The 18,344-nt window shown below is 38.5% G+C and overlaps 6 protein-coding genes and 1 non-coding gene across 8 annotated transcripts; 2 read left to right on the forward strand and 5 right to left on the reverse strand.

Moving 5' to 3' along the window:
* Positions 452-532, reverse strand: TRNAL-AAG. The gene has a single exon. It is a non-coding gene; the product is annotated as a tRNA-Leu (tRNA).
* Positions 1,364-2,364, forward strand: LOC109950543 (classical arabinogalactan protein 26). The gene has a single exon (XM_020569604.1). The coding sequence runs from the start codon at positions 1,686-1,688 to the stop codon at positions 2,085-2,087; it is 402 nt and encodes a 133-aa protein (XP_020425193.1). The 5' UTR covers positions 1,364-1,685; the 3' UTR covers positions 2,088-2,364.
* On the reverse strand, positions 2,599-5,355 carry LOC18768986 (protein NETWORKED 3A). 2 transcript variants are annotated; one of them, XM_020569533.1, is made up of 3 exons: positions 5,226-5,355; positions 4,938-5,056; positions 2,599-3,496 (listed from the first exon to the last, which is right to left on the reverse strand). In XM_020569533.1, the coding sequence occupies exons 2-3, from the start codon at positions 5,023-5,025 to the stop codon at positions 2,817-2,819; spliced, it is 768 nt and encodes a 255-aa protein (XP_020425122.1). In that variant the 5' UTR covers positions 5,026-5,056; positions 5,226-5,355; the 3' UTR covers positions 2,599-2,816. The 2 variants fall into 2 exon arrangements, with proteins under 2 accessions (XP_020425122.1, XP_020425121.1); XM_020569532.1 differs by having other exon boundaries at positions 4,938-5,042; positions 5,226-5,354.
* Positions 6,417-7,630, reverse strand: LOC18767323 (F-box/kelch-repeat protein At3g18720). Its single transcript, XM_020570673.1, has one exon. The coding sequence runs from the start codon at positions 7,481-7,483 to the stop codon at positions 6,551-6,553; it is 933 nt and encodes a 310-aa protein (XP_020426262.1). The 5' UTR covers positions 7,484-7,630; the 3' UTR covers positions 6,417-6,550.
* LOC18768569 (tubby-like F-box protein 3) lies at positions 8,083-11,062 on the reverse strand. Its single transcript, XM_007199836.2, has 5 exons — positions 9,988-11,062; positions 9,472-9,559; positions 9,088-9,217; positions 8,827-9,006; positions 8,083-8,744 (listed from the first exon to the last, which is right to left on the reverse strand). Exons 1-5 carry the CDS (start codon positions 10,330-10,332, stop codon positions 8,282-8,284), a joined length of 1,206 nt encoding a protein of 401 aa, XP_007199898.1. The 5' UTR covers positions 10,333-11,062; the 3' UTR covers positions 8,083-8,281.
* On the forward strand, positions 12,079-15,940 carry LOC18768819 (sodium/hydrogen exchanger 2). Its single transcript, XM_007199412.2, has 14 exons — positions 12,079-12,165; positions 12,426-12,633; positions 12,738-12,856; positions 12,958-13,055; positions 13,161-13,220; positions 13,378-13,424; positions 13,522-13,716; positions 13,899-14,012; positions 14,121-14,221; positions 14,342-14,443; positions 14,567-14,705; positions 14,789-14,851; positions 14,934-15,017; positions 15,112-15,940. The coding sequence occupies exons 2-14, from the start codon at positions 12,457-12,459 to the stop codon at positions 15,466-15,468; spliced, it is 1,656 nt and encodes a 551-aa protein (XP_007199474.1). The 5' UTR covers positions 12,079-12,165; positions 12,426-12,456; the 3' UTR covers positions 15,469-15,940.
* LOC18768795 (heterogeneous nuclear ribonucleoprotein A1) lies at positions 15,833-17,498 on the reverse strand. The gene is made up of 2 exons (XM_007200420.2): positions 16,179-17,498; positions 15,833-16,051 (listed from the first exon to the last, which is right to left on the reverse strand). The coding sequence occupies exons 1-2, from the start codon at positions 16,448-16,450 to the stop codon at positions 15,961-15,963; spliced, it is 363 nt and encodes a 120-aa protein (XP_007200482.1). The 5' UTR covers positions 16,451-17,498; the 3' UTR covers positions 15,833-15,960.

Below are 18,344 nucleotides of genomic sequence, written 5' to 3' on the forward strand. Positions count from 1 at the left end.
GGGCACGTAGGAAGAAATTGGTCTAATGATATATGCATGTGGATGAGGATGCGGGGAGCAAAAGAAACGTAGAGATTACTTGATCACCATAACATGCAAAAATGGTTGAATATATAAATGAAAGGTGCTATGAAACCCTTATTAAATCTCTGATTCTGAATCTGATGGGGACCATTCACCAGAAATTTTAAGAACCAAATAAAGTGTAGAATTGACTGCCAACCTGAATGATAGTGACAGTGCATGGCTTTGGAAAATGGATCCAAATGCATGATTACTTTTCCACTGAATTGACACCAGAAAGGGCCTTTCATTTCTTACCAAAAGTTTTTAGAGTTTGGGACTTTGCTTAAAGAATTGATCAAACCCAATGATATACGACTAGGGCCTGGGCCAATATAAACCAATGTGGGCTTCAAATGCTGGTCCAAAACCTAAAATAAAAACAATCTGTTGAGAGTGGGATTTGAACCCACGCCCTTTCGGACCAGAACCTTAATCTGGCGCCTTAGACCAACTCGGCCATCTCAACGGTTGATACATGGTTTCTAAGTCTTTATATATATACTATTGTATCGTGGTCGCTTTTTGAGATCCTGACGGCTGATTGTATGTCTGAGTCACCATAAAGGAGAAGAGATATTATTCGAAGTAAAAAGGCAAACCTGCAGATTAAATAAAGAGAAACCACATGCTCTACTAAGCTGTCTGTTCCAATATCCATCCAAAATACCACAGCCCATCATTCTACAGTCTACAATGCTCTCTCTCTCTCTCTCTCTCCAAACCAAACCAATTATTATCTAAATCTACCGGCTACCGGAATAAAGTATGGTTCTTGGTTGCTCTAACGGTCAGAAAAGCAGAGACCATGATCAGAATACTATTATACACCAACCCAAAAAAAAAGGAAATCATCATTGTTTGATCATTAGCTGACCTCTTTCCAAATTTCTATTAAGGAAATGACTTGGGAGCTTATATTCATCCAACTTTTGCTTAAAAAGAAAAAAGCATCAAGTTTTGAAATTTTTTGCTCCATTGACAAAACAGTAACTGGGTTGACATTAGAAATTAGAAGAGTGAGTGTGACAGTGTCCAAATAAATAACATTTACCCAAACCCAAATTTCAATTTTTTTAATTTTTCACTCTGCAGACTGTTCTGCGCTCTGTAGATGCAAGTAGCAAAGAGTATAAACCAACATATCTGCATCTGTAGCCATCACAAGTTACCAACATAGCATGCCGCTAACAGAAACTGTCATTCAATTAATGCTGCAGTGTCTACATGCCAAGATTTAAAGCCTAATAGCAGATTCACGGACCAACTGCAGGCTGCGGCAAATGAAAGTTAAAAGAAGAAGAAGAAGAAAAAAATGCTTAAAGGGAGAAGAGACAGACACCTCATCCTCATGCTGTACAGAGGAAAATCACAAATGAAACCTTGTCACTTAGCAGCACATGCAGAGCTGTATTACCATAGCAGCTTCCAATTGTATTTGGCACTTTGTGTTTCTGTCCCCACCACCACTTTCTCTCACAAGACACTTTTAATCCCCTACTTATTCTCTCCAGCTCTTTACTCTTCCACCCCCTTCTCTCTCTCTCTCCCCAAAAGACACATTTATTGAACTTCCCTTACTATTGTCAAGTGTAGAATTTGATTGATTATATCATCATTTAATGGCTTCCTTTTGCTCATTCTTGGCAATGTTCATGATCTTCATGGCTTCCCATTCTTCCCTTGCCTTGGAATCTCAACCAGAAACTCAGTTTTCAAGTATATCTGCTGCACCAGCATTGCTTCCAGGTGCTCCTCTATCTTCTTCTCCAACCTTATCTCCAGATATTTCTCCTTTATTTCCTTCTCCTGGTGGTGTGCCACTTTCTCCAGCCGAGTCATCTCTGCCCACCATCCCATCAAGCCCGAGCCCTCCAAATCCAGAGGACACAGTCGCTCCTGGACCAGGATTGGCTTTTGCACCATCAGGGTCTCTGCCAGTTTCCCATTCATCTCCTGTAACTTCATCTCTGCCTCTGAATGTGATTTTGTTTCTTGGCTTGCTGGTTTGCTCGTTTGTGTAATGCTTATTTCTGGTGTGGTGTGTGGAGTGTGATGTGAGAGATTTTGTGGTAATTGGAAAGAAAAAAAAAAAAGCAATGTTGGTGGAAAGCTTCAATTATTGTTAATTCATAGTGGTTTCCACTTTATGTTTGTAAACTATTTTCGTTAAACTATGTAGAATGCTTTAGTGTGTGATGTTAGGTAAATGCAGTTCGTGGCATTGTTATGGATTGTGATAGGATATTGTATCCAAAATTTTTTTAGAAAAATAAAAGTTGTAAGCCTTTCAGTCTTGTACTTTACTGCTTCCATTCTTTTACCTTCCTCTCTCTCAATGCATAATTATTGTTTCAGTTTTGATCTTTCTTTCACCTCTCTTGTTACGAGTCTTATGAATTGAAGAACAAAAAAAACCTTCATTCTACTAGATTCTATTCATAAATAAGAATCTGAACCATAAGAACCATTGATTTTGATTGATCATTGTGTCTGCTGCAAAGACGCATAACTTTATATATTCACCAAAGAATCTTGTACAAAATCAAAATTATATTTGAGTAAAGACAATAATTGAGTTACAGGCAATGCAAATAACACAGAAAGAATATCAAAATGTTAGAGCTATTTCAAAGATAACACTTCAAATTCCTAACTTAAAATAAAGGGGAAAGGCCCCTATAATCGATATAGACATCTAAGTAAACTGTGTACTACAAATTATACATTATTACAAACATGTAAACATACATCTAGAGTGCAACAATTGTAGGATGAAACTTTGGAGACCTGTTAAACAACTTCCTTAAAAATGTCCCTGTGAATTTGTTGCACTCAGAGGGGCTCGAATTTTTAGGTGATTCTCTGGCAAGGCACTTCTTTCTTAGCTCCACATTCTCCTCTTTGAGCATATCCACAGCTAAACTTAACTGTCTTATTACCTCTCTCTTCTCTTCATCTTTCTGCTTTATTTGATCCTTTTGGATTCTGTTCTCTTCCTCAAGCTTCTCTATTACTTCCCTTAACTTCCTCACCTCATCATCACTAACCCCACCCGAAGCCTTCTCTTTCATTTCTTCATCAACTTGGGTTTCATCATCCGGTTCCGGATCATCAACTTCAGACTCGGAGTACTCCTCAGGTTCAAAAGTTTCGGAGTGGCTATCAAAGTTCAGATCCACCACGCTCATTGACTTCTCAGACTGGCATTTGGAGGAAGAGAATGGAGACCCTAATGTTGTCAGGAGACGAGTTCCTGGATCTGACTTAAGTTGATCATATCGCTCAGCCAATGACCGGTGAGCTCGATAAAATTCTTCAACCATGCTGATTAGCTGCGGCCGCTTCTTGTAATACATCTCTGCACGTTGAGCAAAGGAATCTGCATCTTCCTGAATCAGCTTTAGTATGTCCTCTGTCTTATGCTCTAGGTCTGCCATTGAAGGAAAGAGACATCCACCAATCATTTAGTGACGTGAAAACATGAACAAATTGGTAAATGATACAACTTCACTTAGGGAGAAACTATTGCAACCTGGGAAGCATCCATGAAAATTCTAATCTGAGATCATGTTACTGCTTGCCACTCCCAAGAGTTGTTGACCAAAAATAAAACAGCAAGTAGAAAGGAGAACAAAAATAATGGGGAGATTCATATTTTTATTAGAGAGTCCCACGGCCCCTCTTAACTTTCTTTGTTCTTGTACAATATGTATTATGTTCCTAAGAAAGGTTGTTTTGAAAATAACTAGATTCCAGTGGGTCCAAAACAAGATGAGGCCATAAACATAAACAGTAGATATAAAGTCTATGGAGAAATCATTCATAGAAAGGTAAATATAAAAAGACTTTAACAATGTCTTTGGAGGGTGGACCTTAGTATCCTAATCTGCAGTGAGGTGAGGACCACCACCACAACTCCTTGCATAATACAATCATCAAAACACTGACTTTATATATCACGTCTAAGAGCCAGAGCCATAAGATGAAAAGATATAGTACACCTCCGGGTGGGTGATCCAGGGTTAATTACAGCAGCCCTATCCCCTCCAGTTTCTAGTCTACCATTCCATCATGGGTAGGGTAGGGGACCATGATGATCAACTATCAAAGTAAATGCTAGTGAGGTAATTAGTCAAACACCCAAGAATTAGCTATTATAAGTCTTTAGAAATTATACAAAACTTCATCAGAAAGTGTTCCAATAGTTGATTCTTGTGCTAATCAGAATGTTGTTAATGGGAGAGTTATCTTACACAACCTTGTTTAAACCACTGATCGCTATGTTCCTCAACAATAAAAGTTACCAAAGGCGATATTATAAACAAAGGTGGAACTTTTCCCCTGGCGCCCAAGGTGCTTGATCCAAGAAACAAAAAGTTAAAACATACAATTAAGCTTAAAAAAAAATGCACTTCCCACATAAGCAAAGCCACCTTTTGGATTCATATCCATGAATATTTTATAAATTTTAATCTTTTTTTATTGGGAGAGGTGGTGGGCTAGCCATTTTGCCTTTAAACTCGGTAAACAATAAGCTAATTCATGAATCTTAACATCAAATTTCTTCTACAGAAATGAAGGTGAGTAATCCCACATGTCTTTTTGTTAAACAATGCCAATAGGGTAATCAATTTGCAATCTCACCGACCATTCTTCCCAGCTATGTTCACTCAAATCGCATAAAAGTTTTATACTTTATACAGGTCCCCACCACAATAATTAAAAAAGACTTCAACTTTCAAATTTCAGAAGTGTAGAAAGAGGATTTCAACGGTCAAGAATCAGAAACATTTAGCACAGTAGCTAAAAACCCAAAAAAAAATAAAAAATCTCGATCTAGAAAAAACAGAAAGGAAAAGTGAAGATGGTACCAGCGAGGGTGGTTTGAAGCCATGGAGAGCGTCTGGAGTTGCTGTGACTGTCATACAACCACCAGTGTGTAGTCTGCTGCCTCGTCATTTCTTCTCCTTGCTTACCTTCAAGCTCGAAACTTTGCACAATCAATTTTTACAACTCTCATTCAACAACCCAGCAACCCAAAAAAATAAAATTTTAATTCGCAAATTAAAAAAATAAAAACCCATGAACTCCTACCACCATAAAAATTCAAACTCAAAACATGAAGAGAAAAAAAAACAAAGACAGAGATGAAAGAGTACCTGGTTTCTGATATTCCGCAGAGAGCCTCTCTCTCTCTCTCTCTCTCTCTCTCTCTCTCTCTCTCTCGATGTTGGCACTGTGGAGCTTTCGCAGAGAGTGGGAGAGTTTCTGTGAAAGAGTACGAATTTAAATACACTCCCTCGACCTTCAAAATTGTTTTGTCAATTGGGATTTTCACTTCAGGCAATCAGGGTCCGACACGTATTAGATAGGCCTTTGGACTTTTGTCTCATCCCAAAATTACAAACTTACCATAGCAAAATTCAAGGCGGATTCAAAACTTCAGATTTCTTGCAATTTTACGAAATTACTCAACTTTTGTCTTATGTTTCCATAATACACGAGGGTATTTTAGGAAAGTGAGATTTTTGTGAACATTGACCGCGTTGATCCTAGCTGGATCAAGGGCGAGGGAGCGTAGTGGGGGCCACAACAGAAGCAGAAATATAAATATAGAGGGAAGGAGCATAAATTGACCCCAAAAAAAAAAGGGATGGAGCATAAATGTGTAACGGTCATGAATATGAGATCCAGTCACAGATACACTTCTGTATCTGTGTGAGCAAAAATGGTGACTTCATATGGCTTTTAGAAAGAAAGAAGAAAAAAAGGAAAGTGGTTTGTGGGTTTGAATGGAAGGCACACCAACCATGATGAACATTTCGATTGTTTTAGGCGCATAATTAAGCATATATATTGTATACTTTTCACATAAATTAAGCCCGCATTTAGAGAGCATATATGGGTTAAGTGAGTAGGTCGGAATAGCGAGCCCGCTTCTTTGCACTTAAATGTGCATATTCTTCCTTGTAATTTAGATTATCGCTTGTAATTTAGACGTAATTTATACATCTAATGAAGTGTGTGTTGGATGGTTGTAATAATGAGTATTAACTCATATTGTAGACATATGCTTGATGAAGCGCATAATTATTCATAGTCAACTTGCATTCATATGAGCATATCTCTCTGATGATATCATAAACGTTCATGCCCACCGATCACATTCTAACTTGAGGAATGTTGAGAAATATAGAGTTCTCTCATCACCTAAAAGATATGGAAAGTGTTATTCAGATAATGTACTAAAACAAGGTCGTTTTTTTTTCATTATAAATAAAAAATCACATATTTTCCCATCATCAACCATGTTTTTTTTGCCAGAAACTCCATATGTTAATTCACATGAACTCTTTATGCATTTCTGAGAAAGTAAATGATTTTATTTATTGTAGTTAAGAAAGAGTACATGCATGAGTAAAATAAGAAATAAAAAATCTAATTATTATTATTATTATTATTATTACTACATGACACTTGATTTCTAGGAGCTTTGAATCCAAATTGGGGCATAACACCAAGAGAAGAATCCTGCATCAGCGACCATCCCAAAACCATTGCTCTTGTTGTACATAAGACACTTGGATTGAGGCCTATAATCCGCCACAAAAACCTTCTTCTTCTCCATCCCAACAACATTGCTTAAACCTGGAACAGCATAGGAACCATAGGGACCTAGAAACAGTGTAACATCATCACCCAAGCAGCCCAAGTCTACCTCTTCCCATCCATACGTTCCTCCTTCCACTTTGAGCCTCTCAAGTTTCTCAGCAAAAGATGAATCTGATTTCTTCTTCACTGCAAAGATTTCTCCATTGAACTCAAAGAAATAACTGTGAGCCCTCTCAAAACCATTGCCACGAACAATGTTCCAAGTCCTCAGTTTAGCATCAAATGTGGCAATTTTTCCATATGGATCCACACAATAGAAGCATCCCTTGTTATAGATGGCTTGGATCGAACCACCGAATAAGCTTGGATCTCGCATGAAAACATGACGGGTCCAAGTTTCTTGTCCCACAAGCAAAGTGTCAATACGGACGCCAAAGACGCTAGGCATCCTATAGGTGAAAACAATGCAATCAGGGGAGGTGGGGGAGGCTGAAAACGCAGCAGCAGTGATAACGCTGTGGTGGTATGGGAGGTTGATTCTTTGACGCGTAAAGGGGTTGAAAAAGAAGAGGGAGGAGGTGTTGCGAGACTGTATGAGCAACCAACCAAACCCGGATGCGAGACACTCCGTTTGGTCCTCAAGTTCTGGAAATTTGATGAGCTTGGAGTTGGAGGTGTGGTTTTTAGGGTTTAACCAAGCATGATTTGATTCCCCAGAGAATTCTCCAAGCAAGAACAACATGGGAATGTTTTTGTTGGTTTCAGATTTGTCCTCTTCGTGATGAGATTCATAGAGACGACCCATTATCGACGCAGAAGAATTTGGAAACGGCAAACAAAGAGAAAGGAAAAACTTTGAGGACTGATGAAAGTGATAGAATTGTACAACTTGTTAAGACTTGAGAGTAAAATCGCCAAATATATAGAGGCTTAATCCTTTCCCAACTTGGAAAGGAAAATACATAGTTAGTGGGATGGGATTTCTTATTAGGCGAGTAGAGTTTTGAATTGGTTCATCTTTGGGTTTCTAAATTCTAAAAGGTTTTGCTAATCCAAATTCTGTCCATATGAAATGAGGAGTGAGGCCAAAACCGGGATCCTTCAAATTTGTATCTTTTATACAAGCAAAGCAACAGTAGGGATCTATCTAATTCGACATGTCAATAATATTAACCTCGGATTTGTAATTTTACATTGAAAACTCAATATATATAAAATATTAAATTAAACTACGAAAGTATGCCTTGGAAGGAGCCCAGACCAGAGGGAGCGTTTCCTCTCTCAAGGATTGTGTTCCTAAACGAGGCAACGTGAGGCCCAAGGCATATGCCTAGCTTTCGGCCCGGCCCAATATTTTTGAAGACAATCCAATCCTACTGTATTTCTCGTATTTACAACCAAACAGAAAAGAAAGGAGGCTTATCATTCTAGATATGAAGGGAAATAATGTTTAAGCAAAATAAGATTTTGCACATCTTCAGAATACGAAAAGCACTTCTGAAAAGGATAAAAAGAAAAAAGGAAACAGGTTTTGATTTAAATACAGACTACTGGAATTCCAAGCATTACGACTGTGGATTGCAACCTGCTTAGCGCTTGCCAATCATTCACAAGCAATCTTGGTGTCAAAGCTGCTCAGACAAATTGCAAATGCCTGAAAGGCTGAGATTGGATACTGATAATCCATGGTGAATACATCCTTGCCCACTTTTCCAAACTGGAGGATGACATTCTCATGCTCCTGGCCAGCAGCAACTCCGTTCTCTGGGGAAGCAACAAGCTGAAAATTCTTGACGGAAGCAACTGTTACTCGTCCATTGAAGTTGAGACACCAGCACTGGAGTTGTTCATGCCACCTAGGCGCCTTGTTCCTCAATACCAGCATACCTCCATTCTCACCAGACTCGAAATTCTCCATCCGGGTTGATGTTGATCTGAAAAAAGGGAGGGATGGAAAACTATCCGGGTTGCTATGCAGAAATTCAGTCTGTGTGGGTGCCACGCCTCCTGGCTCAACAGCACGGGCAGGGATGGCATCCATTACACACTGCATTCTCCTCGGACCTCTGATTTTGATGGCAAATCAATCGCAGTATTTATAAAAAACATCACTTGAGAAAAGAAAAAGGAAAGTTATGTTCCTCGTACCTGGAACCCAAGACGTTCAACTCATAAGCAATGTGGGCCACAGGGTAGTTGCCAGCAGGAACCCTGGGGGAGACTTGTTTCATATTTACAAGCCTGGTTGAACGACATTTAGTGACTTTGGCTCCAGTATTAGTAGGTTGCGCATCATAGATTGTGAACTTAGTGCCCAGAAAATTTGATCTGTTAAAGGAAAATGGGATGATGAACTTAGGCCTAGAAGAGGATCAAGAACTAGTCATCTCACAGGCCTGACAAACATACCTGAGCTTTCCGACAAAGCCACTGTTCCCTTTTGACACATCCTCAGCATTTACAGAGATGATGTAGTCTGTGCAGGTTGGGCGTCTACACTTTTTTGCAGCAAGAAGGAACTTCCCATCATCAGTTGAGGCTGGCAAGTACAAAAGCTAAAACAATTAATATTAAAAAATCACATCTGAGAAGGAGACTCTAGAAAACTTAACCTTGTTTTCTGTGTTTTAGTAACTACGTTGTTAACAACCAAATTACTTAATGAAATCCAAAATTAAAACCACATTACGAATCCTACCATGAGCATTACAGACAATGCAAAGAGCACAGTAATCCCAGCAAAAGCAACATTAGATCAGCACAATCATTCGGGACAAATATTCAGTAAATCACCTTGATTTAAACCCAGAAAAAGATAATATGTCTGGTTGCTACGACTCCGTTTTATATAACACTGAAGAAGGGATCCCCTTTGACCAGGCTGCAAAATATAAGCAAAGACTTCAGTTGTTATTTAAATTGATAACAATAAGATTTACAATTCTTAACTCCTTAATAAGACTTCAATGACGGAAAAATATTTATGAAAATGTTTTGCTGAAGATATGAGAGGTAGCCTTAGTAGTTTCTTTTGCATGCACATTTCAATACAACAATCATCAATCAGCCATTATTTGGGAAGCTACCATTGCTACATACAATATAAGGATCTTTTCCTGACTCTGCAAATCAATTTCAAGATATAACAATGTAGTTCATCAAGCTAAACAAAAAATACAAACCAGAGGGGAATGTTATAACAAGCAACAGATTAAAGGTAAAACGAATACATTATACAATTGAACACAATTGGATAAAAACATGAACAATTGATTCTTTGTAGGAAGGATATGGGCCACTATCTCAAACCTGCTTCAAAGAGATTGGGAATGTCAGCTTGCCCGAAACTTCTGGGGATTTCACAATCTCTTTCATGATTTCTCTCCAATTCCTGCAAACACCAGCACAAGAAACTACATTTTTCCGCGGAGGCCATGTATCATCAGATGCCTCTATTCTCATCAACACATCCCTCAAAAGCTCCGGTGGCATGTTAGCCCAACAACTCTGCTTCAAAGCATCAACTCGAAATGAGGTGGTATCCTGAACCACCCGTTGAGACCTTGATCTTATACCAAATTTCACATCAAAGCTTTTCCTAGAAATGCTCCCAAACTCGCCTTTCATATCTTGAAATATACTCTTCAAAGACATCACTGAAATCCCAGAAGCCTGAAATGCTAAAAGCTATACTTTTAATCAAAGGGGACAACCGTTGATAAAAAATTTCTTCCCTCAGCACAATTCACTACAAAATGTTACATCCGCACTCCATTTTTCATCCCAAGGTCTTATATACACAGTTTTCAGCCACTGATGCACTGTTTGTAGATCTACAAAACTATTCAACCGATATATACTACACTGATAAATCCAACAACCGAAAAACTAAAGATCAACTAAGATAAACCGCCAAATCCAATCAAAGTTTGTCACTTTTCCATAGATCTCTCTAGAAATACTTTCAAAAAACACCCTAAAAGAAACTGAATGCCAAACATTCCTGATAACCCATGAAAGCTTTATACTTTTACAGAGATTGAACCACACAAACCTCGGAAACCAGCTTACAGGAACATCTACAACGCCTAGTAAATACCAGATTTTGAGTCAGGGAGAGGGACTGAAACCCATTTTCCAAGGTTGGCAAATGAATGTAAGCGCCGAGGGCTGTAAATTAGGGTTTGGTGATCAGTGTTTTGTTGTCCGTGCTAGAGTCCCCGAGAAAAGTGATGGGCGATGAATGATAGATCCTGTTACCAGTACACTGTCTTATCCAAGCTACTTCTTATTGGCCGAAGTCGATTGGTTCCGGGTTTGGATAGTTTGGATGAATTGGATATTGGTTCAAGTTTAGCCCAACCCAACAATGAACAATTGTTTTGCTTTAACAAGATTATTCTTGCAATGAATTTAAGATAACATGACATTTGAACTTGACCCAACAAAGAAAAAAGACATTTGAACAAATCTGCCATGATAATCTCATGTGGCACAATTGAGTGCAGTCCGCATCCAAAAATAATAATTGAGTGCAATTAATTTAAGTCCTTGATCACTTATGTATTGAGTCACTTGATTTGAATTTTAACGACTAGATATAATTCAACCGTTGAAATTTTATAGCCGTTTAATGGCGCGTAAATATTAAAATGATATAAACTTTTAGCGGCGCAATATGAATGACCCAATCAGTATATATTATCAACCAACAACATATTATATTAATTTTGAAATTTTACTATTTTATAAAATCATTTTAATTATCATATAACACAAAAAGGACAACGTCAACAAAATAAAATAAAAATTACGAAATACATTTATAATCCACATATTTATTTATTGATTTATATTCTTCTTAATACGAATTAGTTTTCTTCACAACCTTCTTTTGATGAGAATGTTGTAGTAGTTTATTCGTGGACATTCTAAACTTAGTGATAATGTTTTAGCAGCAGTTGTTGTTCATTCATAAACAACAACTGCTGGGGGGCTAAGTTGTTGTTCATTCATAACGCAGCGTCAAGGGTTTCTCATCTTATTTTTAATTTTTCTGTTGATAACCGTCATAAAAACAAGGTTAGTTTTTTTTTTTTGGTTACCCAAGAAAAAGAGGTAATGCTACGGGCACCAACTCTTAGACCCGCGAGACATTCACAGGTGGCAGTTCTTGATTGGCAGGCCTTCAATTAAAGATTTTACTTTCCTATTTCCAAAGCGGTAACAATACTCGCGTAGGGTGTACAACAAGGTTAGAGCTGAGCTGGGGCCCACTTACTCGGACGGCTCTGATTCTCCCGCGACTTCAACTCATAAAAGGACTCCGTCTTCTTTCTTTTCTTTCGCGGTCTTTCAAGTCTCTTTTTCTCTGGATTCTTATTTTCTGCTCTCTCCCTCTAAAACTATATATGACTCCTTACTCTCTCTAAATGTCAAATTCCATCTTGTCTTGCTGTAGATTGCGCGGCCATTGATATTATAGAGGTGCGCACTGTTTCTTTTCCAGTCCTGTTTGGTTTCATAGAAAGTGGAGTGGAGGAAAAGAAAAGAAAGTTTTCATTCTAATGTCTTTAAGCCTTACGCTCATGACTTGTTTTCGTTTCTATGTTTGAATTCATTGAAGTAATTTGATGCAGAGTTATTGGTATTTGGAATTTATTTTCTTATGAAAGTTTGAGCATTATGTATTTTTTGATGGTGAAGTGAGTTGAGCCTTTGTGACGATTTGAGTTTAATTTTATCAGGAGCTTGCAGAGATTGAGTGGCTCCATCTCGATGGGTTTCCCTTTGGTCTCTGCTTTGATGAGACTGGGGGTGAAATCGACGACCACCGACGAAGCTCCCATAAATTCCATAACTTTATTCGTGGTGCTCCTTTGTTTTTGCATTGTGATTGGTCATCTTCTGGAGAAAAGTCGATGGATGACTGAATCAGTCACTGCCCTTCTCATTGTAAGTTCCTCCAAATTAAATGCTCTAGCTTTGGTTTACTGAATCACATGTCATTGTTTCGGAATTTTCGGATGATTTTTTTGTTGGGTTTGATTTGAATGCAGGGCCTTTGTACTGGAATTGTTATTCTTCTAAATACCGAATGGAAAAGCTCACGCGTCTTAGTTTTTAATGAAGATATTTTCTTCATATATCTTCTGCCACCTATTATATTCAATGCTGGGTAAGCCATGTATTTCATATCAATCTCATCTCAGCCTTTTATATTCAATGCTGCCTCATCATGATCGTGAAGTTTCCTGGTTTCATTATTTTCCATACCAGATTCCAGGTGAAAAAGAAGCGGTTTTTCCAGAACTTCATGACAATCATGTTGTTGGGTGCTGTTGGCAGTTTTATATCATTTGTCATTGTATGGCTAGGTAAGTTTTAAATAATCTAGCAGGCCAGTGTAGGGCTGATATTGCAAGAGAAACTCACCAAAGCTACGGTTTATAATGGTTGCAACTTTTGTAATTTTGATCCAGGTTCGTTGCACTTATTCGAAAAAATGGACATTGGTTTCCTGGAGATGAACGATTATCTTGGTAATCTCTCTATTACTTTCTCATTTTAATCTACATAAATTTTGTTGTGTAATTACACTCTTGTTTGAGTTCATATTTGTGTTGTATTTGAAACATTTATTACTTCTTATTTCGCCCCTTTATGCTCTTATTTTTTGTTTCACTTCTCTACCTGTAGCACTTGGAGCAATCCTCTCGGCTACAGATACTGTTTGCACCCTTCAGGTATGTATATTTTCCTCGTGGCCCTGTTTATTGAAACATAAAATCAGTGGATAACTAAAATTGTAAATCATTACTAAGTTTGTCTCTGATGTGGCAGGTGCTTAATCAAGATGAGACGCCTTTACTGTACAGTCTAGTCTTCGGAGAAGGTGTTGTAAATGATGCCACATCTGTGGTACTTTTCAATGCAATCCAGAGATTTGATCTCTCTCACATCAACTCAACCATTGTGATGGAGTTTATTGGCAATTTCTTATATCTGTTTCTGACAAGCACATTGCTGGGTATAGCTGTGAGTCTTTGTGCACATCCTCATTTTCTCATGTTCATATTATCAGCTTTCATGCATGACTGATGGCATTAGGGAGATTTCATGGTAGACCGAAAAAGAAACAGAGAAAGATGGGAGTTCGGTCAGGTTTACAATTGTACCTTGGAAGGCTCATTTTCTCATCTTCTCTTTTACACTTGCAGGTCGGATTGCTTAGTGCATACATCATGAAGAAGTTGTACCTTGGCAGGCACTCTACTGATCGTGAAGTTGCTCTTATGATTCTAATGGCTTATTTGTCATATATGGTGGCAGAAGTAAGATTTTGATTTACCCTCTTGGACTGAAAGCTCAATCCAGTTTGGTTTTAGATATTGACTGGTGTTTGACTCTGTTAACAATAACAAATTTTATTCATCTTCCAGCTGTTCGATTTAAGTGGCATTCTTACTGTTTTCTTCTGCGGGATTGTCATGTCTCACTATACCTGGCACAATGTAACCGAAAGATCAAGAGTTACAACCAAGTAAGCCAACTTTTCCAAAAGTTTAACATAGCAGACATGTATGTGTGTATAAATATACAGAGCATGGACAAACAAGTCGCGTGTCTGTTTCTTTCTCATGTGCTGTTTTCACAACTGCAGGCATGCTTTTGCAACATTATCATTTGTTTCGGAGATTTTCATCTTCCTGTATGTTGGTATGGATGCCTTGGACATTGAGAAGTGGAAATTTGTAAGCGAGAGGTAACCCCTATATGTATACAAATGGACAGTTTGATAGTATTGTTGATGACTTTCCCTGCAGCCCAACCCTCCCATTTGTTTTAAAGTCATTAAAAGCTTATTTTTCTTCTTCTTTTTTAACAGTCCTGGGACATCAATTGGAGTCAGTTCGATATTACTTGGCCTGGTTCTGATTGGAAGAGCTGCTTTTGTATTTCCCCTATGTTTTGCTTCGAACTTAACTAGGAAACATCAGAGCGACAAAATTGGATTTAAGCAACAGGTTAGCTATTTTGGTATCTGTTGTTGAAGTTTTTCAGCCTCTTGAATTACTTAGTGACTGATTCATTGACAAAAATCAAACAGGTAACGGTATGGTGGGCAGGACTCATGAGAGGTGCTGTATCTGTGGCTCTTGCTTATAATTGGGTAAGGAATGGATCAAATTTAATGACTTTAGTTTACTTGTTGTTTTAATGTAACTAAGTTTTTAATATGCTGTGTTTTTCAGTTTACAATGTCAGGCCATACTCAACGCCGTGGAAATGCAGTCATGATCACTAGTACAATCACAGTTGTTCTCTTCACCAATGTGGTAAAATTCCTTATCCACTTTAAAACTTCTTGTTGTAAGACTGAGGCCTGCTCTTTGCCTGCTTATCACTTAAGTCGGTGTTTGGCAATTGCAGGTGTGCGGATTATTGACTAAGCCTCTTGTAAGGTGGTTGTTGCCACAACATAAACACTCAGGCAGCATCATGTCCTCTGAATTATTATCATCTGAGATGTCTCTGGCTATGCCACTCCTCACTAATGGGGACGATCCAAAGTGGGATATGGCCGGTGATAGAATTCCACGTCGAACTGTTCTGCGTATGCTCTTGATGACACCGGTTCGTTCTGTGCATTACTACTGGAGAATGTTTGATGACAGTTTCATGCGTCCTGTTTTTGGCGGTAGAGGATTTGTGCCATTCGCTCCTGGTTCACCCAACGAAGATATTGTGCACCAATCGGTACTTGGGGAGCAGCAGATAGTAGAGTAATATTATAACTTGAGGATTGATTGTTTTGCTGGGTTATATATTGGTGTAAATAGTCAAAATTATAACTTATAGGCAGGCCTCCCTCCCTGAGCCGTGTTGTATTGTACATATGCAGACATTATGGAACTCAAGGAAAGAAATGGGATTAACAGTACTCTGACTAGCAATCAAATTCTTATTCTTTTGACAGAAAAGTTAGCAGATTTTGTAGCATGCCTATAAATATATAAGGTCATCTGATTTTGAATGAGGAAAAGAACAAGATTCTTTCTCAATTAAACTTTCATCAAAGTAAACTATTACTTCAATTAACGATTATCTTAGGTGTCAATTTGGAAGTAAATAACAAGATTCAAAGTAACAGTTTGAAAAGATGATTCGGAATTCACGTTAAACTTTCACTCAGGGAATCAAATAAACATAAACTCAGCAACTTTAACATAAACATGGCTCCAAAGCTAAAAATAACAGCCAACTTCAAAACACACTGGATCAGAAAGGAGGAGGTCCGGGAGGACCATATCCGCCACGAGGGCCGCCAAAGCATTCTTGGAGCAAACCACAGCAGCACAAGCAGTAGAAGCTGCAACAACAACACACTTCAGATTTCAGTTCATAATTAACTTCATATGCATATATAGACAACTTTGCATAGAATAATCATTCATTTGAAACAAAAATTCAAATGGGTGTTCATAAATCATAATTACCAAGAAGATACCAGGTTGCATAATCCATCACCAAACCCCCCAAAAAAGCCAGGTCCACCCCAGAAACCACCGCCACCCCATGGCCCCCCAGGCCCGGGGCCCCAGCCACCAGGTCCTCCAGGTCCCGGGCCTCCCCAGCCACCAGGTCCTCCAGGTCCAGGGCCTCCCCAGCCACCAGGTCCTCCAGGCCCAGGGCCTCCCCAGCCACCTCCTCCTGGCCCTCCACCTCCACCGCCAGGTCCGCCAGGTCCGCCAGGTCCGCCAGGTCCCATAACTAACCCTTTATCTCAGAGTGCCAACTGCCCAGCAAAAGAGAAGAGAACCTTCAAGTCTGGAGGTGTAGCTGAATCTGATGATCCTAGTAAAAACAGAAAACCAAAGCCGAACTAAACAAGTTTAGTTGAATGTATATAAACAAAAAATGTGGGAAGTGGGAAGAGAGAGAGGCCGGCAGGCAGGCAGCGTGAGCTTTCTTAACCTGGAAGCAAGCATTTGAAGATATTATGTACAAACACTTCTACCAACTCTTCACTTTAAACCTGCAAGTCAAACCACACAAGAAGACAACTATCCTTCTTCAACTTACCAGTCTTACACCTTGCAATCTATATGTTTGTCGGCAAGAAGAACAAAATTCGCCGGGAAATCTCTATCCCGTAGAAAACTTGTCGGAAAGGATCAAAATTCCCAAATTGGGATGCCACTTGTATGAAACTTCTAGGCTCTCTATTTTTTTCTTTTCTTTTCTTTTCATTTTGCTTCTCGTTGGTTTCACTTTCAGGTTCATATACGAGCACTGGTTCATGCATGCCTCACGCTGCACCAAAATTACTGCCTCTAAAGCCCAATCGCCCCAAAGGATGAAATAAGCCTAATTGTTGCCACAAACTCTTTTCTTTTCTTGCCAAACAAACAGTATATACTGGTTTATGATGTTAAAAACAGAGTTTTAAAGAGACAGAGAGAAAAGGGGGCCTCAGATTAGCATATTGGCACATTCCTCATCCCAACGACAACCCATGCGCATAAACGTCGTCGCTGCTTATGGCCTTTATGCTTCTCATCATCAGCGATTACTCAATTCCAGAAATACAAAAATCCTGTTTTTGCCAAATTTTGAACACCCTTAACCGAATTAACCCACACAGAATCAATTTTATCATCACAATAAATAAAAACAAAAGGAAAAGATTGGATCTTTCTGAAATTAAGAACTCACAAAAACAGCGAGCAAAACTCCGAATAGGGTTTTGATAAATAACACCGCCTGCCGTGTCAGAAGCTTTGCTTATATTTAGGATAAATCAAGTAGATTCAGGGCAAGTTTGGGATTGCAAAAAGTTAGTGGCGTTCGGTTACGTTTTAAGGGGTTATTTTTATTTTTAGAGCACAAAAATGAGGCAAAAACACGTTTGATGGCCCAAAAACCAAAAACATTGAGAATGTTTTCATAAAATGAAAACAAGTTCATGTGTACTTGTAGAAAACATAAAAAAGTTGTTTTCATTCTTATGGGAAACGTTTTCATAAAAATAACTCACATATTATTATTTCAAATTGTACTACCAGACACGTTTTCATTGCTTTTGTTTTCTAAATATGTTTTCTAATTAATCTACCAGATGCATTTTCATTTCCTGAAAATGCAAATTCATTTTCTTGTTTTCATTATCTGAAAATATTGTAAGAAAACGTTACCGAACATGACTTTTGTTGTGTTTTGAAAATAATTAGTTATAAAGTAAAACAACTCCACGTTGCTAAAAAAATTATTTTAAAAAGTGTCGCTGGTACAAAAAATGGTGTCAAAATCGTTTGGTAAATTTTAATATAAAATTGTTGTAACTGTAAATAATAACTAAAATAGACATGATGTTGAAAGTGTTATGCGCTAATCATGTGGTGATAGTCGTGGTGGTAGTTAAAGAGATAGAGGTGAAGGTGGCAGTGAAAAAGGCAGTGGTAGAGGAGATGATGAAGGTGGAGGTGGTGGAGGTTGATGAGGAGGTGGTAATTTTGGTGGTGATGGTGGCGGAGAAGGAGGAGGATGATGTGGTGGTGGTGGTGGAGGAGGTGGTGGAGTTGGATCTGGAGGCGGAGGTGTATTTTGGAAATTTTAAAAAAATTCATCAAATGCTCATCTCTGCTTATTTTGAAAGCAGGTTT

Source organism: Prunus persica, chromosome G8 (genome assembly GCF_000346465.2).
Source record: "Prunus persica cultivar Lovell chromosome G8, Prunus_persica_NCBIv2, whole genome shotgun sequence".
Lineage (NCBI taxonomy): Eukaryota > Viridiplantae > Streptophyta > Magnoliopsida > Rosales > Rosaceae > Prunus > Prunus persica.